The sequence below is a fragment of the Pongo abelii genome, chromosome 2, assembly GCF_028885655.2.
Source record: "Pongo abelii isolate AG06213 chromosome 2, NHGRI_mPonAbe1-v2.0_pri, whole genome shotgun sequence".
Classification (NCBI taxonomy): domain Eukaryota; kingdom Metazoa; phylum Chordata; class Mammalia; order Primates; family Hominidae; genus Pongo; species Pongo abelii.
This window is the reverse complement of record NC_085928.1, coordinates 197239382-197266493: the sequence shown is the minus strand read 5'-3', so window position 1 is coordinate 197266493 and position 27112 is coordinate 197239382. Positions and strand designations below refer to the sequence as shown.

Genomic DNA, 27112 nt, shown 5'->3' with positions numbered 1-27112 from the left:
AGCAATTCTTCTGCCTCAGCCTCCTGAGTAGCTGGGACTATAGGCACACACCACCACACCCAGCTAATTTTTGTATTTTTAGTAGAGATGGGGCTTCACTATGTTGGCCAGGCTGGTCTCGAACTCCTGACCTCATGATCCACCCACCTCAGCCTCCCAAAGTACTGGGATTACAGGCATGAGCCATCACACCCGGCCTTAAAATCTTTTACTAGTGGATAGACTGTTTTCCAACCCAGCTAGTTCTGGGCCCTCTATATTTCCTCTAAGGTCTGCTCACATATTGAAGACTTACTTCTTCCTGAAGTACGTTGCCATACACAACCAGAAGTACACACTGACACTTTCAACATTCTGTCTAGAGATCGCCTTAGCCAGATATGGAAGTTCACTACATATAGTCCTTCCTTTCTTTTCTTTTCTTTTCGCTTTTCTTTTCTTTTCTTTCTCTCTCTCTTTCTTTCTTCCTTCCTTTCTTTCTTTCTTTCTTTCTTGCTTGCTTGCTTGCTTGCTTGCTTGCTTTTTCATAGACAGAGTCTTGCTCTGTCCTCTGTTGCCCAGGCTGGAGTGTAGTGGGATGATCATGGCTCGCTGCAGCTTCAACCTCCCAGGCTCAAGTGATCCTCCCACCCCAGCCTCCAGGGTAGCTGTGACTACAGGCACGTGCCACACCACCACACCTGGCTAATTTTTGTATTTTTTGTAGAGACAGGGTCTTGCTATTATGCCCAAGCTGGTCTTGAACTCCTGGGCTCAAGTGATCCTCTCACCTTGGCCTCCCAAATTTCTGGGATTACAGGTATGAGGCATCACACCTAGCCCATTACATACATTTTTCTAACTTCTAAGTTGCCACAGACAAGTTTTGCCAATTGATTACCACTGCATTACTCAAGTGGTCTGTTTTAGACCCCTATAGCAGTCTCCTCACTGTTTTTCTAGTATTTACTTGCTAGCCAATCCTAAAACTGAAGCCACATATTCTAGTTTTTTGTTACTGCAGCATTCTACTTCTGGTATCAATAACTATTTCAGTCACACTTCAATCAGGAAAGCAAAGTCTTTATGAGTAATGTGAGATAATGAATATTTATGGGTCTTAGAATTCATATAATTATAGAAGGAGCTGGGCAAGTAAAAATTGGGAATGGGGAGTCAAAGGATTACAGAAAAGGTCACCAAGCAGTTCTCTTAAAGCCCTGGCATGGGTGGAAATATTGGCATCTGCAAGGGAATCTGATAAGTCAATTCTACCTAAGGGGCCAAAGTGCAACTATGAAGGGGAGGCTCAAGGAAAAGGGTCTCTGAGAAGCTGTTGGCTGAAAGCAGCTACCACCTCTGTGGCTTCACCTGAAAGCATCTGGTGATAGGCATGGGCCACTGTTGGTCATAGAGCCAGTAGTTATAAAGAAGAGCCGGGTGCAGGGTAGAGGAACGTGAGAGCAAGTGAGGATGTATTGGACACATCTACACATTTCTTTCTCTGTATGTGATTACAAAACAACCTTCAGTGAGTAATGACTATTGCCCTTCATACTTGCACAAATTCCTCTTTTGGCCAACTCTAGTCTAGAACTATACAGGGAAAGAAAGTCTGGGGAACGTAGCTCCCAGATTAACTAAACTGGCAACAGGGTAATCCAGCATACTCCCTAAATGTCTGCCTAAATTAAGTCTGCAATGCTCCTCAAGGGCCCTGAGCAGATTTCAGAAAGGCTCCAGGAGATAGCTCGGGAACATTGACAAACAAAGTCATGAGGCATTTGGCTTATAAGACAGCCTTTGTTTATTTGCCTAATGTCTTAGAGGAGCACTGGCTAGGGAATCAGGATGCTGCAATTGTGGACTTGGATCCACCACTCACTAGATTCATTTATCATGAGATTCATTCACCACTCACTAGATTCACCAGTCACCTTGCCCAATTTGTTCAAATTATCTGGGCTTCAATTTCCTCACCCATAAAAGGAGAGCAATCCCCCTGGGCTGCTTTCTCTATACATTGCTTTGAGGAGCCAGTTGGTAGCTGTCAATGCATTTGTTTAGCTGATGTAATGAATTTATGGACATGCAGAGAGCAGCCATACATAGTGAGAGTAGCTCTCCTTCCATAGAGTAGCTGTCCTTCCCTAGAGTAGCTGTTCTTCCATAGAGTAGCTGTCTTTCCATAGAGTAGCTGTTCTTCCATAGAGTAACTGTCCTTCCACAGAAATTTGGCCAATCCCTGCTGCCCTGCCATCGTTTTGCCTGGCAGGTTTGTGCTGTTTCTGCTGAGGTAGAAAATTCATGGAAACCAAAGCCTCTTGGCTTCTCCTTTTCAGATCTGCCTTCCCAGCTCTCTGTCCTTAACAGAGCCCCTTTCTGACACCAGGTAATGGGTAGTGGGGAGGAGCAGTTGAGACTTGAATACCCCCGGCCTTCACTATTTCCTCTCACTACATACTCTACCCACCCCCTTCCCTCCATCCGTGATTTCTACCTGCCTAAATTCTACTCATGTTTCAGTCTCCAGCTCAGAGATTATTCTCTTCTTCCTAAATGTTTTCTGATTCCCCTCAGCTGGATTCAATCTTTTCCATTTCTTAAACCCCCAGGGCAGCCCATCTTTGTTTGCACTTACCATACCCTGATAATACCCCAACACATATACCTTTGAGTACTTATCTTATTCTTCTACCAAGTGTCACATTCCTAGAGGCAGGGAACTTTCTTATTGAGCTCATATAACAAATAAATAATTTTTGGCACCCTTCACATTAAAGTGTAGACAGAACTTAGTACACACATATTTGGTGAATTGAGTTGAAAGAAAACAAATTGAGGACATACAGCCACATGTTGGTGTCCTAAATAACAATAGTCTGTAAGGACATAGTTGCCCACAAGAAGAAATAGAAAAATGAAGAGTTTATTATTCGCAGCTACATGGGCCTCCGTCATTATGAATGTTTTGTCTTCACTTGATAAGGTCCCTCCATCATGTTGATATGATGACCTCTGAGAGGGGACAGTCCAAATAGAAGCTAGGTCTCAAACTGCCTATACTCCGAGGTAAATGATCTTTATAGAACTCCATATTCCACAGCAGAGGATGCAAATATTAACCAGGACCAGTGACCCCTCTGTTTAGGTTATGACTGGAGCTGTCACTGAGCCACATCCTCTCTAAGAGACAGTCCATGCACCCAAGATAAGGTTTCAAGAGGCCTTTGAGCCAGGAAAATTGTTTGGCCAAGTGTCTGTGTCTTTAGTCATGTACTCTCTGGGTTGGTGGGTTCTTTTCTCTCATCTCAGAATAGTTCCCAAAGCAAAACTGATATCAGAAAATGTTCATGTTATCTCTCCAGCCTTGAGCAAGTCACTTCCCCTCTCTTGACCTCTGTTTCCTATAGAAGGAGGCAGATAGAAATAGCTCTTAAAGGTCCTGCCCAGCTCTGATATTCCAGGACTCTATTCTGAGCTGCAGGCTGAATTCCCAGGGCCCCAAGCTACTGGCCTTCTCTTCTCTGCTTCTAAAACGATGTATGGCTCAAATTTTCCCATGGGCCTCAGCTGGGACATGCTTCCTGTTCTCTGGAATACTGTGGCTCTGCAGGTGATAACCGTTTATCTGATTTATCTGCCATTATGAAAAGGTCCTTCAGCCCAGACGTTACAAGGAGGGAGGTCATTTATCACAGACCCTCAGTAGTATCTCCCTAATCCAAATGACCAGTGGGTTCACTTGAAAAAGTTCATGTCCCAGTCACTGCAGAACCCAAGAGGCATTGGGGATACCAAGTTCCAGAAAGAAGGCTGTGTAGCCAGAATTATTAATGCCCAAGGCATGACTGTTCATTATTAACAAATTCAAGTTCATCTGCAAGCAGTAATCCTGTGTGTGTTAAAACTCCTGCTTACCATCTTCTGGTTGGTTTATATAATATATGACTATGATGATTTGTTAGAACTATGTTAGACTATGATGACTACTATGTCCGAATTGGAAAGGAATCTAGAGCTCAGCTAGTCCAAACCCCTGTTTTTACAAGTGGATAACTGAGAGCTAGAAAGGAGATGGCCCAAAATGCAGAATATGGCAGTGTCAGGAACAGGACCCAGGACCTCCAACTGCCAGGTTCCTATATATCGTATTACTCCAAAGCAGAGGTCACCAAGATGGTGTACTCTAGTTCATGCAGTTACTCACAGAAGAATCCCTTTCCCAGGCCCTCATTCTAAATCTATTTAGCTTTTTTTTATTAAGTTCTAGCAAAAGCAGTTTAACTGGTTTCTAATTCACAACATATTAAAAATAAGCAGACAGAAAAGTACAGTGAATAGTCTGACAAAAAGACAGGAAATAAAACATGACATAAAGAAGACTTCAGAATTTCAAGGCTTTATAGTCCGGCAATGTTTAATGCCAGGTCAAGCGACATTACACAACTCAATATCCCCAAGATTATCACTTTAATGTAGTGTCACAATAGTTGACATTCATAACAATGTCCCTGGATCACCAAGAAAGGGTTAGCATGTTTCACTTGAGAAAGTGGGTACTTCTTTAAAGTACTTTTTTTTAAAAATGTTACACCAAAAAGAAAATTTTTAGTTATAGTTAGGTAAAGCTTTGGCTATCTGGAAAACTGAGTCAGACAAAATAGCACAGCAGCTGGGAGGTTCAAGGAAGTGACATTTCAGCTGTGTGCAGATAGGCACATTCTACAGTAACAAGACTGGTGTGAGTTCGGCTGGTATCTGCAGAGAAGAGGAATAAATAGCAAAGCCATGATCTCATCTTCTGTTTACACTTCAATTCCCAAAGTTAGTGATTAATTGTACTTGTGTTTTGTTGCCAGGGCAAATTGTTTTTCTTTGAAACTCCCACTTATTTTAAATAAATAAACCATTAGTTTCAAAACAGAAGTGTCAAATGTCAAGATATTTCTGACATGCTAAGCTAATGAACAAAACAATGAATTCATTAGAAGCTACTAGAGATAGGCAGCCTTTGAGAACTTTTCTCTAATGACTTTGAAAGGCAGCAGGAATCATTCTTGGTAAGAGATTTTTTTCATGCATCTTGGCTAAAATATTAGTCCAGAGGTTGCAAACACAAATACAACTTAAAAGAATTGGATTAGGTATAAGATAATCGAATAGGTACATCAAGAATTCATACTCAAATAAATATAGCAACTAGCTATCATATGAAGCTTCCCAAACTCCTGTCTCACATAAAATCAGCTTTAAGCCACCAGTTTAGGATCTCTGCTTGGTTCTCTGAATTCGCACAGGGCCTCTGGCTCTTCCAAAGAAGGGAGTTCTTTTAGCAAACAGGCATGTTTTTTGCATCTAAGTCTTAACACAAACATGTACACACAGAGATACACACTCAAACTATTTTTGGATGATTCCAATAAACAGTTTCTGTATTAAGACTGCCTACTAAACATTAGTTTTCATTACATGACTTTCCTGCTTAAAAGTTTTCAGTGTCTTCCACTTACTCACAGAATTAATGGCATTCAAGGCCAACCATAATTTACTTTCCATGTATCCTTCCAAGTACATCTCCTCCTACAATCCCCACAGACTCCCTGGCTACTCACTGTTCACAGAATGGGGCTTGTACTTTTAGTTCTTGTAAACAAATGTTTATTGGATAACTATTATGTGCCAGGTCCTGTTCCATGCACTGAAGACACATCTATAAAGAAAATAAAGTCCTTCTCTCCTGTAGCTTATATTCTAATATGGATTGTTTGCCTGCTTTGAGTGCATATGCAGTGCTTCTGCTTGTGTAAAAGCATTTGTCACACTGTGTAATATCTGCCTGTGTCTGTGTTCCTCAATCTCAACACAGCTGTTGTGTGCACAGCACTATGTCTGACTATCTCTCATCACCTCCATCTCATGCTTTGCTCGGCAGTAGGCACACACTGGATACTCAATGAACGACTTATGTTGTGTATACAGTTTCCATTCTTTGGAAATGTGGTAAGTTCCTGTTGCGCAGAGAATCTGTCTGCGAGGTTATCTAACTTTTAAAAACTTTCATATTGAGTTATTTTTAATAAATAAGCCGCTTGGTTATTGACAGGAACAAAAAATATCAAGCTACTTCTAATGGAACTAAATAAGATGAATGAAACTGATCAGATGTCCACATTGAACTAACCTGTAATGCGTCTTTTCTCAAGAATCCTTAACCTCCTTTCTTTGGGTTTCTCAGGCTGACTAGCCTACTCTTGAGTGGCCCCTTCCTTTTTCTTTCTAAAGATAAGGAAAGAAGCCTAGCTGGGAAACTGCTCATCTTGTTCCCTTTCTCTTTGACCTCAAAGGTAGAAACTGAGGACCAGGTGCTGGCAACCTTCTGTGGCAGGGAGACCACAGACACAGAGCAGACTCCCGGACAGGAGGTGGTCCTCTCCCCTGGCTCCTTCATGTCCATCACTTTCCGGTCAGATTTCTCCAATGAGGAGCGATTCACAGGCTTTGATGCCCACTACATGGCTGTGGGTAAGTTGGAGAACTGACTCATCCTCAGATCTCTCTCTCTCTCCGAAGATGAAAACTGCCTTGTGACCTCTCCTTTACGATGGAAATCTGTGTGTGCACCACATAGATTTTATCATTAATGTCTTACTGCATTTGCTCTATCACATATCTATCCATCTATCTACCCTTTATCCATCCAGCAATTCATCTTTTACAAAGTGTTTTAACGTAAATTGCAGACATCAGTATACTTCTTCCTAAATAATTGAGCATGCATATTATTTTGCTAGAGTTTCATATTTGTTCACAGCATTTTTTCTTTTTGTGTAAAATTGACATAAAATGAAATATACATATCTCATGTATACATTTGTTGAATTTTGAAAAATCTGTATTTGTGTGTAACCCAAACCTCTAACAAGACACTGAACTTTACCACCAGCCCAGAGGGTTCCTTTGTGTCCCTGCCCAGTCAATCTCTTCTCCCACTTCCCTTAGAGGAAACAACGGTTTTGATTTTTTTTCTGCTGTAGATTAGTTCTTGCCTCTCCTAAAACTTCATTTAAATGAACACATAGAGAATATATTTTGGGGGTGAGGATTCTTTTACTCAGCATAATGTTTTTGAAGTTAATTCATGTGTCGCATGCATCAGTAATTTGCTCCTTTTCCCGGCAGAGTAATTTTCCATTGTATGAATATACTAAAGTATGTTTACTCGTTCTCTCATTGATGGCTACTTGGAATCTACCCATTTTTTGGCTCTCACTAACAAAGTTTTTATGAACCTTCTTGTGCAAGTCTTCTTGCAAACGTATGTTTTCAATTCTATTGAGTAAATATATGAGAAGAATTGCTGGGTCATAGGATAGGTATATGTTTAGCTTTATGAGACATTGCCAGACCTTTTCCAAAGCAAATGTACCATTTTTTATCTGTCCACCAATGTATGAGAGTTCTGGTTGCTCCACATCTGAACCAACATTAGATGTTGTCAATTCTTAAAAATTTTAATCACTCTGGTGGGTATGTAGTGGTACCTCATTGTGGTTTAATTTGCATTCCCTTAATGACTAGCAATGTTGAACATCTTTTCATGTGCTTGTTGGCCATTTGTTTATCCCTTTTGGGGAAATGTACATTCAAATGCCTAGGACAGGGCTTGACCCACATTAGGGGCAGAAAGAAAGAAAGAGGTAGCATGAGGTAGAAGTTAAGGGCACAAGCTCTGTACCCAGCTTGTCTGTATTTAAATCCCGGGTCTGCCACTTGCTATCTGTGGGACTCTAAGTTCGTTAATGCCTCTATGTCTCCATTTCATCCTCCATAGAATGTGAATAGTAACAGAATGCATAATAACAAATGTGTAATGCTTCCTGAGGTTGTTGTCCCACACACAGTTATTATTATAACTGTTAGAGGATAGTGGTCCCACCAGAAGTCAAGTTACCTGGGTTTGAACTTGGCTCTTTGTGACCTTGGGTAAGTTGCCTAACCTCTCTGAGTTCCAGTTTCCTAGTCTGTAAAGTGAAGATAATGGCTACCTCTGGGCTGTATGTGAGGATTAAATGAGAGAATGCATGAATCTCCTAACATAGTGAGTGGCCCGTATCAAGTGCTCTATAAATGTTGGCTGTAGTCTTCATCATCATGCATGTATTGATGGAGAGGCTTTGCCTGCCCTACAGATGTGGACGAGTGCAAGGAGAGGGAGGACGAGGAGCTGTCTTGTGACCACTACTGCCACAACTACATTGGCGGCTACTACTGCTCCTGCCGCTTCGGCTACATCCTCCACACAGATAACAGGACCTGCAGAGGTAGAGCCTACCAATGATTCTATGCATTGCCCTTATTAGGCCACATCCTCAATAACATTAGATGAGGCTCAGAGAAAGACAGATATGCATTAGGAACAAGTAAAAATGAAGTCAATGATGCACCTCAGACACCACATGGATGAAGATGCAGAAATGCCCACCCAGCCTGGAAACCTTCTCTCCCAAAGGAGAGAAGCTCTAGACTATTTGGCCATCTTTCTTTCTGGGCAGCATTTTTGCTATATAGGTTGCTGTCTCCTATCCTACTGTAGGCAATTGGTCTGGTCAAGTTAGGGGTAAACTTGGGTTTCCCAGTTCTTTCTCTTTGAGCCATGAATTATGCTGTACCCAGCAACTCCTTTTCTCTTCTTTTCCATGGCCCCTAAGTTCCTCTATAATAGAGAGACCTCAGTCCAAAGGAAAGAAGAGAGAGAGGAAAGAGGTAAACAGAAACAGCCAGAAAACTTCCTTTTCCTTCTATCTACCTTTGTTTTCATCTATCATCAACATACCTACTATGCTATAGTCTCATGCTTAGGGAGGGATGGAGAAATGGAAGGGTTTAGCCACTTTCTAGGAGGAGCTCTTGGGCTAGTGGGGTAATGGGCATGTAAGCAAATGGTGAAGTGTCTTATGGTCTCTATTTTAACATTAATGTTTCCATTACACTTATGTAATGGAAGTATGGACATAGCACAATCAGACCTGTGCAGGCAAACACTTCCCAGAGTTGTGACCCTTGACAGAGATGAAAGAATAAAGAGAAGAAGGGCCTTCCAGGCAGAGAGAAGAGCTTCTGCAAACAGTCAGAGGTGTGACAGAAATTGGAATGTTTCAGGGAACAGCCAGTAGATTAGTGTGGTCCAGGATAAGCATCTGTGCTTGAAATCTCACTTGGAAGCTGAGTGAGGGATCACTGGAGGAGGGCAAATCTGGAGACAAAATTTTTTTTCTTCCTCCTTCAAAAGCTGCTATTTGCTTCTGATTAAAACCCTATATAGCACATCAGTATAAAGCAATCTAAAACCAAAAGAACAGGCATATGCAGGATTTTTCTTAAAGAGTGTATGGTTTCTATATTTTTATTTGGTTAAATTTTCACTGAGTATCTACTATGTGTTCAGTACAGTCAGGGCCGCGAATGCTTAGGGCAGAGCAAGATTTCTCACTCATTTTCTTCATTTTCACCCGTCACCAGGAGCTTTTTTAAATATCATTTTCCTAAGGCCCCCCTCCCCCATGAAATTTTAATATCACAGATAGACTATATACCTGTTTATGTACTGTATGTCCATCTGTGTATTCTGCATTTAAAAAGCAAGACCTTCCCCACCAAGAAGGAATTTCAGCTTTCTTGAGGGCAAGATCGCCCCCATGAGAATGTTTGGGGTAAAAAATTAGAACAATCAGGAACTCAGGAGACTTCCATCTTCACCTTGTCCTGCAGCTCATAGCTGTGAAACTTTAAGTTAGTCAAGACCCCTTTTTCAGAACCACAGTTTTCTCATTTGCAAATAAGCAGAATGAACTAGGGCGTAGAAACATTGACATCCCAGATCTAGGATGAACTGGCCCAAGGGTAAAGACTTAGTGACAAATAAATGTTCCTTAGCAGGGCTAAAGTCATGTCTAGGTTCCCAGGACGGTGGATTCTCGCGTGCAGTAAATGCAGTGGGGAGCGAAGCAGAATTCCTGCACTCACAGAACTTACAGTCTACTGGGAGCAAGAAAATCAACATGGGAAGCTGTTAAAAGAAACACTTCAGACAAATTAAATTTAACAGAGTTTAACTGAGCAAAGAACAATTTGAGAATCCTCCCCTGCACCCACCCTACCACCACCAGAATATGTTCAGAGCAACTTCAGGGTTGCTCATGCTGGATAATATTTATAGGAAGTAGAAGGAAAGTGATGGACAGCAAATGGAAGTCAGGTACAGAAACAGCCAAATTACTTACAGCTTGGTATTTGCCTCGTTTGAATGTAGTTTGAACAGATGGCCACCTGTGACTGGCCAAAACTCTGTGATTGGTACTGTTAACTTAAAAATCAAGATTATAAATCTGTAGGTTTAGAAAAAGAGAGGAGATTTTATTCCTTATGAAGGGTTACAGCACGTGGCCATCCTCATAGTCTGGGAAGCACCGCCTTCAGCCAACACCAGAGATAGGCAATTAAAAGGAGGAGGGGTTATGCTGAACAGGTTGGCTAAATATACATATTCAACAGGTTATAAGAGGAGCTATGAATATTCATAAGAATGGTCCCGACACATGCATATCGAACAAACATAAATGCAACATATGACCCATTTCACTTTGGGATGGAGACTTCACATTAAATGTATTACAGTTAGGGTCCAAACGTCTTTTCAGGATGGGAGACATTCAGGTGTGCAGCCTCTGTAAACTGGCGAGAACCAGGCCATGGTCAGAAGTCTCTTATCAAGAGAAAGTGACTGAAATCAATGTCTTGTCCATTCAAAGCTATAGTTATGGCTGGTGGAACAGGATGGGGATCGGCCAGTCAGCATCTGGTAGAGCTGAAAATTGTTTTCATATCACTTACCACAAGGCCAGTACTTGTTCAGCTGCTGGAGAAAAAGAAAAACTTTGTAGCATCGTTAGAACACAGTTTATGCTTTCGGTGTAGGGATGCGTGACTTAACCCTTGCCTAGCATGGCCTTAGTTCCTTCATCATTTATAATCTGGTATTTTATTGCCACAAGGAGTCTGTTTTCTCAATCTCGTGATCTCTATTTAACATTAATGTCGGTCAGTTGTTGTGTCCAAACTGGAGAGAAAAGGGGCTATAGAAGGAGTGTCTAACCTACCACCCCAACATGAACAGGAATTCCGTTTTAAGGTTTTTCTGGAGATCCTTTTGCCACAGGGAGCCAATCAGGTCAGTGGAGGGCTTAGGATTTTATTTTTAGTTTACAGTAAGAGAGTAGATTACAGTCTACTTAAAAATCCAGTTAGGTTGCAGTTCACCATGTATGCAGAACCCTTCAGGCTGAATTTAAAATATGTAAGGAGGCTGGGCGAGGTGGCTTACACCTGTGATCTCAGCACTTGGGAGGCCAAGGCAGGCAGATGGCTTGAGTCTAGGAATTTGAGATCAGCCTAGGCAACATAGCAAGATCCCATCTCTACAAAAACTTCAAAAATCAGCCAGGTGTTGTAGCACATGCCTGTAGTCCCAGCTATTCAGGAGGCTGAGGTGGGAGGATCACTGGGAGAAGGTGGAGGTGGAGGCGGAGGCGGAGGTTGCAGTGGGCTGAGATGGCACCACTGCACTCCAACCTAGGTGACATAGTAAAGTTCTGTCACAGTAAAACAAAATTAAGTAAGAAGGAAGCTTAAGGCTACATTTAGTTGAACAGAGTGAATAGCACTATAAAGAAAAACAAAACAAAGACAGGGGCTAGGGCTAGAAAGTGAGGGTGTGTGTCAAGGGCCTGTAGGAGATGAGGGATCTCCTGAAGTTCCGGGTACAGGGAGGACACGATCACAGAGGTCCAGGCATCCCCCTGACCACTCCATCTCAAAACCCTTCCCTCTCAGATCCCTCTCCCTGACCCCCATACCAGAGGATCTGATGAGAAGGATCTTCACACAGGGTAAACAGCCCTGGACAGACAATTAGAAAATTTGTGCTTGAATCTCAACTCGGTAAATTACTAGACATGCAACCTTAAGCTTCATTTTTCCCATCTGTAAAATGGAGATACCGACACCTTCCCTGTCTACTGCTTGGGACCATTGGGAAAATCATATAGTAACAGATAAGCAAGGCTTGCTATGGTCGTGGTTGCGATGTGCCATTTTCTCTATTATGTTTCCAACAGTGGAGTGCAGTGACAACCTCTTCACTCAAAGGACTGGGGTGATCACCAGCCCTGACTTCCCAAACCCTTACCCCAAGAGCTCTGAATGCCTCTATACCATCGAGCTGGAGGAGGGTTTCATGGTCAACCTGCAGTTTGAGGACATATTTGACATTGAGGACCATCCTGAGGTACCCTGCCCCTATGACTACATCAAGGTGAGCCTGCAGTGAACACTTTTCCTGGAGATGCTGGAAAATCTTGGCTGAGTTGGGAAAATTGATATTGTGGAACCTTCACCTTCTTCTCCCAGGATAGAGAGCCTAGCAGCTAGTTCCTCAAAAAGGCATTATTTAAAATAATATCTACCATCTTGATTAGATCTATTCCAGGAATCTCTGATCTGAAATGACCCCGCTGACCACTAGGGTGGCTTGAGGAGGAGAGTCGTAAGGTGAATCTGCATTTTAGAAAGGTCTCTGGCAGGCATGCCCAGCCTCATGAGCATGCATCCCATGCCGTCACATAGGGCCCTGTGCACAGAAGGGCCTCGTGCTTGGTTTAATAAACATATGAAACTATTTTTCTTCTGTTTATTTTTTTAACCTACTACCAAGGCAAAGAAGAATGTATGAAAATTTTAATTTGTTTTAAATAAGGGGCCCTGTATTTTCATTATGCCCCAGACCTCACAAATTATGCTGCTTGGGCCCACTTGCGGGAAGAGGCTATGTCAAAGGCAAATAAAGACGGAACAAATACCACAGGCAAATAACTACTCAACTTGTGGTTATTTCAATATTATAATTAAGAAGGAATGGCAGCCTGAATTTGAGCCATGGCTGGGATAATGGGGGAGATATTTTTGAGATATGTGGAAAGTAAAACCAGCAATTCTTACAGAGTGATCAGTCAAGACATCCAAGAAGAGCTGAATATTAGGGCCTAGCTCAGAAGAGACCCTGAGCTGGGGATAAAGATGGGTGTCATGAAATGTTTAAAGAGGTGCTGATTTAAACTGTGGAAATGGCGAGATGTCCTAGAAAAAAAAAAATGGAAGCTAGAGCATAATAGATTATGAGACCTAGATGGAGGAAGAGGAACCCACAAAAGAGGTCAGAAAGAGCCAGCAAATGAGACTGCCCAGGAGAAAGCTGTCAACAGTGACAGAGGCAGAAAAGCCTGAGAGGACACAGAAGAAAACTCTAGAACTTAGAGCCTGGGCTGTCCCCTACTTGTGTACAGAGGCTAAGAGGCAGCTTGGCTGGAGGGGGTTAGCAGGAAGCATAGGCCACAGGTTTTCTATTTTGCTGTGTTAGCAAACTACCACAAACATAACAGCTTAAAACAATACCAATTTCTTATCCTAGTATTGTGTCGGTCAGAAGTCCCAGTGAGCACAATGGGGTTCTTTGTTCAGGGTCTCATGAAACTGAAATCAAGGTGTCAGCTGATGGAGCTCTTATCTAGAGGCTCTGGAGAAGAATCAACTTCCAAGATCATTTAAGTTGTTGGCAGAATTCAGTTCCTTGCAGATGTAAGACTAAAATCCCCTTCTTCTTCCTGGCTGTCAGCCAGTGGTGGCTCTCAGCTCTAGAAGTTGTGCTCAGATACTTTTACATTGGCCCCTGCCATCAGAGACAGTCCCGTCCATCAAATTCCTATTACACTTCAAATCTCCCTGACTTCTGCTGCTGCTACCAGCAGGAGGAAACGGTGTTGAATGGGCTCGTGTGATTGAGTTAGGCCCACCCAGATAATCTCCCTCACTTTAGGTCAACTAATGAATAACTTTAATACATCTGCAAAATCCCTTTTGCCATTTAACATAACATCATCACAAAGTAATACCAGGGGTGAAGGTCAGGAGGACCACCCTAGAATTCTGCCTGCCATGGTGTCCCAAGGAGCTGCACATGGGAGCCTCACCCAAGCACACAACCTCTTGGGGCTTCATTTGTTTGCCCTCTCCTCAATAAGGACAGGACAAAGATGTCACTTGGGACTTCAGAAGTCACCAAATGATAGGTAAGGAGTCATGGCCCTCAAAGATGGGGAAAAAACAGGTTAAAGACGTGGAAAAGAAGCAGGACTGAGAGGTGGGGAATCCGGATCAGATAATAGAGCCTATTGCCTTCTCTCCCCCACTGCCCCCAACCTCCTGCAAACTCATCACCTCCCTCCTGCTCAGCTGCAAAACTTCCCAACTGTTTTTTGTTTTGTTTTGTTTTTTTGCTTCCACTCTTGCCCTACACAATCTATTCTCCCATAGCATTGAGGGTGATCTTTATAAAAGCTAGATTCGATCAAGTTTTTACTTGAAATTAAACCTAAATTTCTCAACACAAAGTGGCATTTGTCTGTTTTCCAACCTCATGCCACAGCACTCCCACTGCCCAGCCAGCCTGGCTTCCCGCCTGTTCCTAACACTAGGCAAGCTCTTTCCCACCCTTAGCCTTGATCTTTCCATATGCAGTTTTCTCTCCCTATAAAGTGTTCTTCCCTTCTCTTCAAATAGGCTCATACTCATCCTACGTATCTCAGATCCCCAATGCTACCTCAGAGAAAGGCCTTCCTTGATTACCTAATTAAAGTTATTATCTATTATATTACCATTATAGGAATGATTACTTGTATAGGTTACATAGATTTTACATCAATTATAAACATATAGCATATATTTCTATTGTATATGCATATCATCTTGATTATTTTTATAACCCTTATGACAGCCTATAATTATTTTGTTTATTATTTCTTGTTAGTCCCCCCCAACTAGAGTGCAGGTTCTTTGACAGCAGAGATCATCTCTGCTTTATGCACCACACAGCACTCTGCCCTTCTCTGAGCCACAATATGTTCATCTTTAAGCAGAGGATTTTTTTTTAATTTTACTTTAAGTACCAGGATACATGTGCAGAACATGCAGGTTTGTTACATAGGTATACATGTGCCATGGTGGTTTGCTGCACCCATCAACCCGTCACCTAGGTTTTAAGCCCCACATGCATTAGGTACTTGCCCTAATGCACTCCCTCCCCTTGCCCCGCCACCCCCTGACAGGCCCTGGTGTGTGATCTTCCCCTCCCTGTGCCCATGTGTTCTTATTGTTCAACTCCCACTTATGAGTGAGAACATGCGGTGTTTGGTTTTCTGTTCCTGTGTTAGTTTGCTGAGAATGATGACTTCCATCTTCATCCATGTCCCTGCAAAGGACATGAACTCATCCTTTTGTATGGCTGCATAGTATTCCACAGTGTATATGTGCCACGTCAATGCCAGTCTATCATTGCTGAGCATTTGAGTTGGTTCTACACCTTTGCTATTGTAAATAGTTAAGTAGAGGATTATTAACCTGCCTTGTCCACTTCAAGAGCCATTGTAAATTATAAAAGAGAGAATGAAGATGAAACCATTTGGTGAATGGTAAGGCTCACTAAAAACCTAAGTGAATACCAAGGGTTCATATGGAAGCTTCCAGAAAACCCAGAGTGCAGTGGAGAGGTGTTACCTGCAGCGGCCATTTTGGCTGCTCAGATGGAACCCTCTCTTTCTCTCTCTCTCATCTTTTGCAGATCAAAGTTGGTCCAAAAGTTTTGGGGCCTTTCTGTGGAGAGAAAGCCCCAGAACCCATCAGCACCCAGAGCCACAGTGTCCTGATCCTGTTCCATAGTGACAACTCAGGAGAGAACCGGGGCTGGAGGCTCTCATACAGGGCTACAGGTAACCTCTTCCTTCCCAGGTCACACTGAGCTGCTGTGCTTAGCTCTTGCAGAGGCAGTGGCTGAGGGAGGAGGTGTGCAGGCTTGGATCTCCTCTGGAGACCTGATGGGACTCCCAGTTGAGCAGCTGGGGACCAAGGCACGTGGTCTCTCCTGACTCAGTTTTCCATCTATAAAATGGGGGCAAGGGCAGCAATAATGTTGGGTGGACTAGACTGGTGGTTTTCAAAACATGTACTTCAGTATCACATAGAGAGATTAAAGAAAAAGAAATCTTGTTTCCTGAACTCTAGCCCTCACACAGTGATTCAGTAGACTTGGGGAGGGCCTTTTCAGCTCCAGCCTTCTCCAAGTCTAGGGCTAGAATTTGGATATGGGCTTGTAGCCCAGAATGTTTCATTATGGTGCTTTGCCTCCTTGTGGGTCCCCCATCGGCAAAGCCCATGGGTCTCATGCCCCTATCCCCCAAGTCTGCCAGTCCTAGCCCAAACCTTGATCGAGCCATTCAACCTGCAGTAACTGGTCTGTAGGAACCCAAGGAAGGAGAGGGTGAGCAACAGTGACAAAAGATCGCAGCTGGGCATGACTAATCCAGTTCATAGACTAAAACTCTGGCCCTGCCTGCATTATCACATACACTGCTCAGATGGGGGAGAGTAGAGAGGATCTTAACAAAGGGGAGTTTGTCTCAGAAAAGTGTCAGGGATAGGCCCAGGCCTGAAGAGCCTGTCAGATTTAGCCTTTCGAGGAGAGGACTCAGAGGCATATGATCACAGCCTTTCTAATGCTTTGAAGAAGGGCCTTGTGAAGAAAGAGCAATTTGGGTCATCCTTGGTGGCCCAAGAGGACAAATGAGTAAAAATTACAGGGGCACAAATTTCAGTTAAGTAGGAATACAGTGTTCGTGTAATCAGCAGAGTCCGTGCCTGAAAGGTACAGGTTAGGGAGGCATTGAGCTCCCTGTCACTGTGTCCCTGAGCTGCCATGCTTAGCCCTCCCAGGGGTGGTGGCTGAGGGAGGAAAGATGCAGGTAGTGGCTGAGGGAGGAGGGATGCAGGTTTGGACCTGGTGGGGCTCCTAGCTGAGCAGTATGTTTGGCATCTACTGCGGAGGATATTTTAAGAGAAGCATCAGACAAGGATTGGATTTAATGACATTTAACATTCCTCCCAACCTGTGTTTTAATGAAATCATCTGGTCAACCATTTCATTCTACAAGTAAGGACATGGTGGTCCAACTTGGAAACTGCCCTATTCATGGTTCCAGAATTAGTCTCTTGCAGGGCTTGGAAGATCCATGCCTCCAATACCCAGTTTCATGTTTTATTCACCTTCATCAGGCCTCGCTTTCTAGGGACTAGCCCTTTAAGGTCAGAATTCTCATTTTCTCACCTGCTGTTCTTTCATTTGCTCCTCACCAGGAAATGAGTGCCCAGAGCTACAGCCTCCTGTCCATGGGAAAATCGAGCCCTCCCAAGCCAAGTATTCCTTCAAAGACCAAGTGCTCGTCAGCTGTGACACAGGCTACAAAGTGCTGAAGGTGCAGAGCCTTGCCTGGGAAAGGGGAGTGACCAGGCCACAGAAACTCTCCAAACCTGCCCCCTCCCCAGGGCAGATGGGCTGCCAGAACTTGTCATAGTTCCAGCACAGAATTTCCTAGCTGCCCATCAACTTTTCAAATGCTCCAGAAATTCCAAAGCATGCGTCCCAGGCGGTCTCACACTCTGAAAGTGGCACAAAAGTTTGTTTGTTTGTTATTTTAATCAGAGCATGAGCTGGTTTGAATTTTTAAAATATGGATCTTTACAGCTCTATAATCAAGGCTGAGAACTGTAACAAAGTTCATCAGGCTTATAGAGGGGAGTGGAGTGGGATACCAGGAAAGGAAGTAAACAGTTTAAAAGTAGCAAATGGGGCCGAGCATGGTGTCTCATGCCTGTAATCCCAGCACTTTGGGAAGCCCAGGCGGGTGGATCACCTGATCTCAGGAGTTTGAGACCAGCCTGGCCAATATGGCAAAACCCTATCTCTACTAAATAATAACAAAAAATAGCCAGGTGTGGTGGTGGGCGCCTGTAATCCCAGCTACTCGGGAGGCTGAGGCAGGAGAATCACTTGAATCCAGGAGGCAGAGGTTGCAGTGAGCTGAGATCACGCCTTTGCACTCCAGCCTGGGTGACAAGAGCAAAACTCCATCTCAAAAAATAAAAAAAGGAACAGATGGGTTCCCCTCACTCTCCCACCCCCAGAAGCAGTAGTTCTGGGAATCACATGGTTAGCTTTAAAAAAATCACCTCCCAGCTCTCACTTGAGATCAGTTAAAGCAGACTTTTTGGGGCTGCGACCAGTGATTGGTGCAGCCAAGCTAGAGGACCATCGCTTTCAAGGAATGGTTCTCAAAGAGGGGTGTTCAGTTTCAGCATCACCGGGAACTTGTTAGAAATGCAAATGCTCGGGTAGGCCAGCCCCACTGAATCAGAAACTCCTGGGGGAGAAGCCCAGCAGCCTGTGTTTTAACAAGCCCTCTAGGAGATGCTGACCGCTTGCCCTGGTTTGAGAAGCACTGCTCTGAAAAAGGAGTCAATGCTTACCGTTTTCCCTTCAGAGATAGTTGCCCAAACCCCTTCTTGCACACAGCCCTTTCCCCTCTCCAGAGTATGAAAAAGGAGTATGAATTCAGCATGTATCTTTTCCCTACCTTCAAGCTCGCCCTTGGAAGCCCATGGGTGGAAAATCTCAGTCGAGATCAAGACACGTGTGGAGCTTGAGTTGGTTTTGCTAGGAAAAAACCCCTGACACCACCCCTTCTTCCTGTCTCTTCCCACTCCTTCTTCCCACTCCCTTCTTCCTGTCTCTTCCCAGGATAATATGGAGATGGACACATTCCAGATTGAGTGTCTGAAGGATGGGACGTGGAGTAACAAGATTCCCACCTGTAAAAGTAAGAAAGCCTGATGGGTTGTTATAAAGATACTGAGCTCCCCAACACTGGCGGGATCCGAGCAGAGCATGCAAGGGTGAAAGCAGGAGCACTCTAAGGCGGATGGGAGCAGGAATTTAACAGACACACAAGGGTTGGGAAAAAAAAGAGTATCAATGCCCCTTTTGGCAATAAGACGTTTGAATCCCAAAAGAAACTTCTTGTGGGCCCAGTACTTTGTTAAATACCAATTTTACTTCAGCCCATAGATGGGTTGCCAAACTTACTAAAGGAATAGCATGTGTCCAGGTTCAAAACCAGCTTCGGCAATTGCTAATTCAGGAAACTAGTTTGGTGCTGGTGCCCAGAGCTGAGTGACCTTGCTAGTCTTCACATGGCCATCAGCTATATCCCCTACATCTTCTGAGACAGGTCATGATTTAGGGCTGTGCAGGAAGGGCTGTGGGGTCAGCACAGTGGGCCTGCATGAAGCAGAGGATACAGCTCTTCACTGGCTCCTGGGACCCAGAGTTCTTGCCTTGGCTCTGCCCCTAACCAACTCTGTGACTGTGAATAAGTCCCTTCACCTCAACCATAAAATAAGGAGTTTGGACTAGCTTTATATTTTAGAATATGTGCCAATGGTTTTAAAATGATATAGTCTATATAAATCATCTACTGAGCTTTGTAAAAATACAAGCTTCCAACCCCTTCACCTCACCACCACCCCCTGCAACCACCCCTCAACGCCCAGGTGATTTCAATGAAGGACTTATAAGGACCACAGTTTTAGAAACTTATTATGGCCAACATTGATGAGAGGAGGCACAGTGACAGAAATAGTCAGGGAAGGAAGGGAGACAGAAGGGAGAATTTTCTTTACAATGGATTGGTGAGGTCAAGAATTACAGCCTGGCATGGTGGCTCACGCCGGTAATCCCAGCACTTTGGGAGGCAGAGGCAGGTGGATCACTTGAGTTCCAGAGTTCAAGACCAGCCTTGCCAACATGGTGAAACTCAGTCTCTACTAAAAATACAAAAATTAGCCGGGCGTGGTGGCGCATGCCTGTAATCCCAGCTACTCAGGAGGCTGAGGCGGGAGAATTGCTGGAACCCAGGAGGCGGAGATTGCAGTGAGCCGAGATCGTGCCACTGCACTCCAGCCTGGGTGACAGAGCAAGACTCTGTCTCAAAAAACAAACAAACAAACAAACAAACAAAAAACAAATTAAAGTTGGTCCCACCCGTCTTCCTTTCCTGACTTTTCATGCAAACTGGAGCGCTATCCTCTTCCCTTTCTCCTACAAGGCCTTGATTCAGTAGGCAAACAAATCTCCTCCCATTGTCCCAAGGGGGACATTCCCTTAAGGCAAATCCCAGGAAGAACTTTGAAGTAAAATACGCTTGTTCTTTTCCTTTTCATATGATGAAATTTTTCCTTTTCATGTGATGTAGCTGGAGTCAGAGCCTAGTGTGGGGAAGGAGGGAGCATTTTATGACTTTAACAAAATGTTTCAAAAAATGTTGACTGGATGCCTGTGCAGAGTTCCATAGGGAAGTCAGACAGAAAAGACAAGGTCCAGGCATGGCGGAACTCAAGTGGTGGTGGCCACAGCCACCACCTCCTCCAATCCGAGGCTCGAGGCACAGTGCTGTGACTGGGTTCTAAGCAAAGCACTCTGCAGAACAAAGCAAGGGCCATGTTGAAGGAGAAGGTAAAGGAGGATATGGGGTGTTCTGGAGAGAATCAGGCTTTGGAATTAGGAAGTTGTAGATAGAAACGCAGACTCTACCAGCTGAGAGTCCCTCTCAGCTGTAATCAGTGTATTCAGACTCTTTGGCCTCAGTTTCCTGCCCTCAAGATTGCTGTGGGGATTAACTGGGTTAATATACATACAATACCCATGGAGGGCCAGAAACATGCAAAAGATAAACGGACTCCTCCTGCCCCAACCCAATCCCCTCACTAGGAAGTGGTTTCGTTTCTCTCATTCACATTTTTGGAAAGTAGGAAACATTAATAATTTTTCCCTGACTTACATTAGCATACAACAGAACACCCTGTCATTTTGTAGTAAAGAGAAATTGTTTCCCTGATATGACCCTATTCTCCCAAAATAGGCTGGATTAAGACTATTAGAATTCCCATTTCAGTCATACCCAGCATCTTTGCTCACTCAGTAGGTATTTATTGAGCATCTATCTGTACGAGGCACTGTGCTAGGTCCTAGGGGAGAGGCAAGGACAGGACTGAGGAGTTGAGAGTCCCCAGGCTTCTGGGGCTTACAAGTTCTATGTTTCTTAAAATTCGCTGATTAAAAATTTTAAAAAGATAGGTATCACACCTGAAAGCAGTGGCCCCAGCTCTGTGCCATGGGACATCACAGGTCCTAAACAGTGATAGAGAAAGGGCTGAGGAGTGGCAGCTGGAATCTCTGCTTCCAGAGAAGAGGGGTGCACTGTGTGGTAAAGAAACATGCACTAGAAAAGAAGCTGGGAATTATGGGTCATTGTGCTGGCCCTGCCTCCACCTTGCTGTGGTGACCCCCGGACAAGCCCTGTTCTACTCTGAATGCTGTCAAGTGAGGGTTTGGACCAGATGCAGGCAAAGCTCCCTCCAGGGGCAGAATTTTATAATCCTCATGAGCCAGGATGTATGACTCTGCAAATTCTCAGAACGATACAAATTCCACAATCCCAAACTGTTCTTCACACTGGCTGTACCTAAACTATGCATTCTTAATCAATTCTGGTGGAGTAATTTCTGTATTTCCTGCATAAACTGTTTCTGCTTTGCTTGCTAATCTCTCTCTCTCTCTTTCTCTTCCTCTCTCTGCTTCCTTCCTCTGTATCTCTTGATCCCTCTTTGATGTTCACCGCGGTGGCAGAAAACGAAATCGATCTGGAGAGCGAACTCAAGTCAGAGCAAGTGACAGAGTGAATGACGGGACCCCACACAATGCAGACATCCAGAAATGGATCACTCCCAAGACCCCCGGGGCCCAGAGCTGCACCACCCCTCCCCACCCAACAACACTCCCGTGCCCCTTTCCATGTGGATTAGAATGGGTGCTAAACAACATGATCTCAGCAGTTGAAGTTGCTACTTGTGTGAAAACAAATTCTCCACTTGAGGGTTTGCCCATCATTCAAACACTATTCCAGAAAATAATGAAAAAAAAATGTGGGATTTATTTTAGCACCTCTGAGTGGACTGTACTTTTCTCAAAGGAGAAAAAAATGCCCTTGGTCCTAGAGACATAATATTTAATATACAATCATGTGGCCTCAGGCTGACCAGATCAAAGTGGTTTCTAATCCATTCTACATGTCAAGTTTAAATGAGCCAGACTGCCTGTGACTTTATGAATCTGAAGGTGTTACCTGTTGCTGCTTTCTTAACCACCATGAGTAGGTAAAGCAAATAATAACTCACAGAGTATGGATTTTTGAAAATCTGAATGTTTTCTCATTCACAAAAGTATCCCTTCTACGCCTATCTGGCGTGGGGCTGAAATGTCATCATTAGAGGTTCTGTCTTCTGGGGTTTACAAGTTCTATGTTTCTTAAAATTCGCTGATTAAAAATTTTAAAAAGATAGGTATCACACCTGAAAGCAGTGGCCCCAGCTCTGTGCTGTGGGACATCACATGTCCTAAACAGTGATAGAGAAAGGGCTGGGGAGTGGCAGCTGGAATCTCTGCTTCCGTCTGAACATCTGGACACACATATCAGAGAACCTTTGCATTAAATGGACTGCCCGATCTATTTGGTGATTGAATGGCTGTGTGGTGAGGGGAGAACCCTAGGCAGTCTGGAGACTGAGGTGCCATTCTCGGCTAGAGACACCACTGAAAGAAGAGATGGGCTGGCTACTAAAGACAAGTGTCAGTTGAATAAATGTCTTTAAACCTACAAAGTATTAACAGCAATCATACTCAGTGCCATACAGGGAATCAGAATTTAAGAGGAAGATTTGATATGTACCCAAATGATTGTAATAGCTTTGATGCAGACAGCATCAGATACATCCCATCAAAGAAACATGAGTGAAGAGTTCCAGAACAAGGAAGCAGCCCTGCCCAGTTAGAATTAGAAAGGCTTTCAAGAAGAAGGAGTGTTTCATCAAGCATCCAGGGTGGCCAGAGCATGGACACAGGATGCCCCGGGCAGCAGGGATGGCACCAGCAAGGCCTGGGAGCAGGAGGCAGCAGGGGAGCACACTGAAGGAGCTGGTGTTTGGAGGGTGGGTGCACCAAGGGGAGGAAAGAAGATGAGGCCAGGGAGGGGGATAGAGCCCAAACCCCCAGGCCTGAGTGCCAGGGTTAGCTGATTGCACATCGTTCTCTAGAAAGCCCCCCAATACAGCAAAGCACACTTAAAACTGCAGGTCAAGAAAGGTGTGTCTGGAGGAAAATAAGTGGCAACAAGAAATTACCATGGAGATAGGGTGTTGGGCGGTACCGCCAATACAAGGGGAAAGAGAAGGGTGTTTTGATTCCAGAGTGAGGAACTGGCCAGACAGGACTTTAGAGAAAAGGATAAAACCCTTCCTAAAGCAAAGAGCATAGGCCAACGGAGGAAGTAGGGTCTAGTGTGTGCTGATTGTGCCAGACAGAGCTGCTCAAGGCCTCTTGTGAGGGGTTAAGTCACTTCCATGTCCAGGAGAAACATGGCTTTTTCCCTGCCACTGTGGACTTGGGAAGAAAGTGTATCCCTCCACACTGCCAAGACCCTCCACCTTCCACTATTTATCACCCCTCTACCTAGTTGTAGGGCCAGCTGTATCAGTGGGCAAAGTTACTTCTCTGAAGTGATGTGAAAGTAGGTCCTCCACCCAGAAAATATCTATCTGCCAGCATCAGCCACATAACAGGCTCCCAGGGGCCCGTCCATCTAGCCATGTTAAAGCCAACCCTGGAATTCCTGAACTAGGTGGTCAGGTGGACCAAAGTTAAGGGAGATGCGTGATATCAATACATAGGCACCAAGTCAATGGCATTTTCTGAAAAAGGAGGAAAAATTGGCTTCAACAGAAAATAAATCTAAAACTGTTCATAGTATTTAAATAATAAATATTATTGCCTCATTATCCTATTGTTGAGCTGCACACATTTACCTCACAAAGTAGAAGAGCCTCTCTACTTTTGGATGATCAGAACAAATGGAGATGATTTGTCCAGGGTGATTGGACTGGAGGCCAGGACAAAACCAGTTGTCTTGGTTGGCCTTCTTAGTGGATAAGAAGTACCTATATTAACTCCCTTCCTTCATCTTTTCCTCCAACCCGGAGGGACTTGGAATTATTTACATTTTGAGTGGACTCTCTAGCTAATCAAAAAGACAAATTTGGAGTCCTAGAGTTAAAATCACAATGTCTAAATGGCACTCAGGGATAAATTACATCTCACTGTTTCCCAAAATGACCAGGTAAAATTCAGAAGGACATGGAACTTTGGAAATTTTACCAGGGCTCTGGAAATTCTGACATTTGATGTCCACCATTGGTCAGCTAGTATCTAAAATAGGCAATTTAACTGGAAAACAGATCCTTAAGAACCACTAGTTCCATTTACTAAAACAGCACTGGGTTTGAAGTCAAATCTTGCTCTCACTCTGACAGTAACTTGCTGTATGTCCTTAGACGAGTCTAGTCTCCTCTCTAGGCTCATAGATAAAATAAAGAGGACATTCTAGATTGCCTACTTCAGGTTTCTTTCCAGCTGTGACATTCTATGATTCATCTATGATTCTTCAACTCTGGCGTAGGCTGTTATACGTAAGATTAGGATTTCCTTAAGAATGAAAAGATTGACAAATTTTGGTCCAAAGCCTCTGATATGGCCATGAAAAGATGCCCTGACTCTCAGCTGACTCACGCTGGACTCCATCAGTGCTGAAAACTCCCCAAGACTGAGCTGGACTGGAAAGCTCCCCAAAGACCACCTCTGAGGAGCAGGCATCTTTAGTCATGTCCAGTACTGGGAATTATGGCTCAAACATCTGGCCATCAACAATTACAGAAAATGAACAGGGGAAGACTGAAAGCTGATCCGCCTCCAACCCTGCCTCCTGGCTTCTACGGCCAAGCAAGCTTCCTGCAGAGAGGCAGCAGGGTGGGGCTGTGTACTCATACAGGAGCTGGGTTTTTTTATTTTTTGTGCCAAACTCCAATGTGAGCACATTAGCTGCTCCTACTCAGCCTAGGATTGGGACTAGAAGAACAAAAGATTATTTGGTTTATGTCAGCTAGAATTTTCTCACTAAGCCAAGGGTTTCATCCTTGGGCAGAAGAGGCAGAGAGGATTGCACAATAAAACTAGAAGTAAAAGAAAGAGGCCCTGGTGGGTAAGAGACTGGAGTCTGCTTAAACCTCAGTAGACCTTTCCCTACCCAAAATTGACACTGGGCAGGTGAATTGACCACACAGTAGTACCATAATGAATGGGAGAGACCTTAAAAGCAGGACCACGGGTAGCTTCACAGGCTGTACACTGAACACCCGAGGGGCGCCCTTCAGAGGCATTGTAACATTGCTTTCTGGAATTGTGTGCAGTGCACAACCTGTACATCTGCATGAGACAGATCCATCAGATAGCCAAAGGAGGATGAGCAAAAGGCAGTTGAGGGGTCTCACTTCTTCTCTCTCAGTTGTAGACTGTAGAGCCCCAGGAGAGCTGGAACACGGGCTGGTCACCTTCTCCACAAGGAACAACCTCACCACATACAAGTCTGAGATCAAATACTCCTGTCAGGAGCCCTATTACAAGATGCTCAACAATATCACAGGTAAGCCCTCCATGCTAAGCCATCCCACTCCCGTTTCACACTCTCGGGGCCTCAGGGTTGGACTGGGGGCCGAGACAGCTCTGAAAGGAAGAACTGCTCATGAGTGTGTAGAGCCTGATAATGCAAAACGTGTCACTCACACATCTCCTGAGGTTCTCACTTTCCATGAGCTTGTGTTACTGTGCCCATGTGGAGATGCAGAAACAGTCTCAAAACCAAAAAGCAGCCTTTTTTGTTTTTAACTTTAAATCTAGCACTGATTTACTAATGAGTTGTTGGTGGGAGCGGGAAGGAGTCACACATTGACACAACTAAGGGAAGAAACGAGACCCTAAAGGAAGCCTAGAATCCCCCAAGTTAAACTCCTTCATGTGGTCTGAGGCTGAGTTGGGGTTTCCAAAAAATGGCCAGTATTACTGCTTCACCCAGTCTCTGCCTTGGCTGCTGGGTGAGGGCAACATCTCACCAGGCCAGACCCATTCTGCAGGTAAGGGACCTTCCTTCAAAGACCTGTTCCCCTGGTACGGACAGGGGTCCAGGCAGGGTTGGGGAGTGAGGAGCAGATCCTCTGTCTCCCCAGGTAGCCCAGCATATCCCCTGACCACAGCTCAAGCACAGCCATAGCAGTCCCTGTCCAGGCCTCACCCATGCCACCTGGCAGAGACCCCTGGCTGCCCCAGGGGCTGGGCAGCAGCACACTGGCCAGAGGGTGAAGGACCAGCAATAACCTGCCCATTGGCCACACTGGGGGTTTGGGAGGAACTGGAAGGAGAAGTGCTTAGAGACATAACCCGCCTCTCCCTGCCTTGTGGCAGCCAAACACCCCCTCACATGCACTCATAGTCCCTAGCAGAAAAGGAACTCTCAGGGAGAAAGGAGGGCCCATCGGCTCTGCCTCTCTGGCATGCAAGCACTGAGAACATTCTCCTGACTCATCTAAGCCTCCAACTCCTCTTTGTTTTTGTTTTTGAGACAGGGTCTCACTCTGTCACCCAGGCTGGAGTGCAGTGGCGTGATCTCGGCTCACTGCAACCTCCACCTCCTGGGTTCAAGCAATTCTCTTGCCTCAGCCTCCCAAGCAGCTGTGATTACAGAAGCTTGCCACCATGCCCAGCTAATTTTTGTATTTTTAGTAGAGACTGGCTTTTGCCATGTTGGTCAGGCTGGTCTCAAACTCCTGACTTCAAGTGATCTGCCCGCCTCAGCCTCCCAAAGTGCTGGGATTACAAGCGTGAGCCACTGCATCTGGCCCCAAGTCCTCATTTTTAAAAGAGGGAAGAGTTACGAAGCTCTTAGAGCTATTTCAAAATGCCAGTGAGACGGTGGCCACAAATGTATGCTTATTAAAGAGTCTGTCAAATGGAGAAGAAAGGAAAGGGCATCTGTGCAACAGGGAGCCATGTGAGCCCAGGTCTTTGGGACAAGTGAGGCGGAGGTGCCTTCCAGGACCTGGGCAGCGTGGGGTGGGGAGGGGAGCGGTCCTCAGCCAGGCAGGAGTAGGATTCCCCAGAGCTTTGGACAGACACCATGCTGAAGAGTGTGGTGTT

The 27112-nt window shown here is 44.5% G+C and overlaps 1 protein-coding gene across 11 annotated transcripts in view; it reads left to right on the top strand.

The window, feature by feature from the left end:
* MASP1 (MBL associated serine protease 1) overlaps positions 1 to 27112 on the top strand; it is a 73759-nt gene that overhangs the window by 22942 nt on the left and 23705 nt on the right. For 6 of the 11 annotated variants that reach the window (XM_002814397.6, XM_009239636.4, XM_009239637.4 and 3 more), the window contains 7 exons: positions 6327 to 6504; positions 8172 to 8303; positions 12156 to 12352; positions 15710 to 15857; positions 17278 to 17396; positions 18719 to 18797; positions 25428 to 25565. In XM_002814397.6, the coding sequence (XP_002814443.3) occupies positions 6327 to 6504; positions 8172 to 8303; positions 12156 to 12352; positions 15710 to 15857; positions 17278 to 17396; positions 18719 to 18797; positions 25428 to 25565 (991 nt within the window). Of the gene's footprint in view, positions 1 to 6326; positions 6505 to 8171; positions 8304 to 12155; positions 12353 to 15709; positions 15858 to 17277; positions 17397 to 18718; positions 18798 to 21664; positions 23869 to 25427; positions 25566 to 27112 lie in introns of those variants that run through there. The other 5 variants (XM_063722382.1, XM_063722381.1, XM_054553114.2 and 2 more) reach the window with 2 other exon arrangements.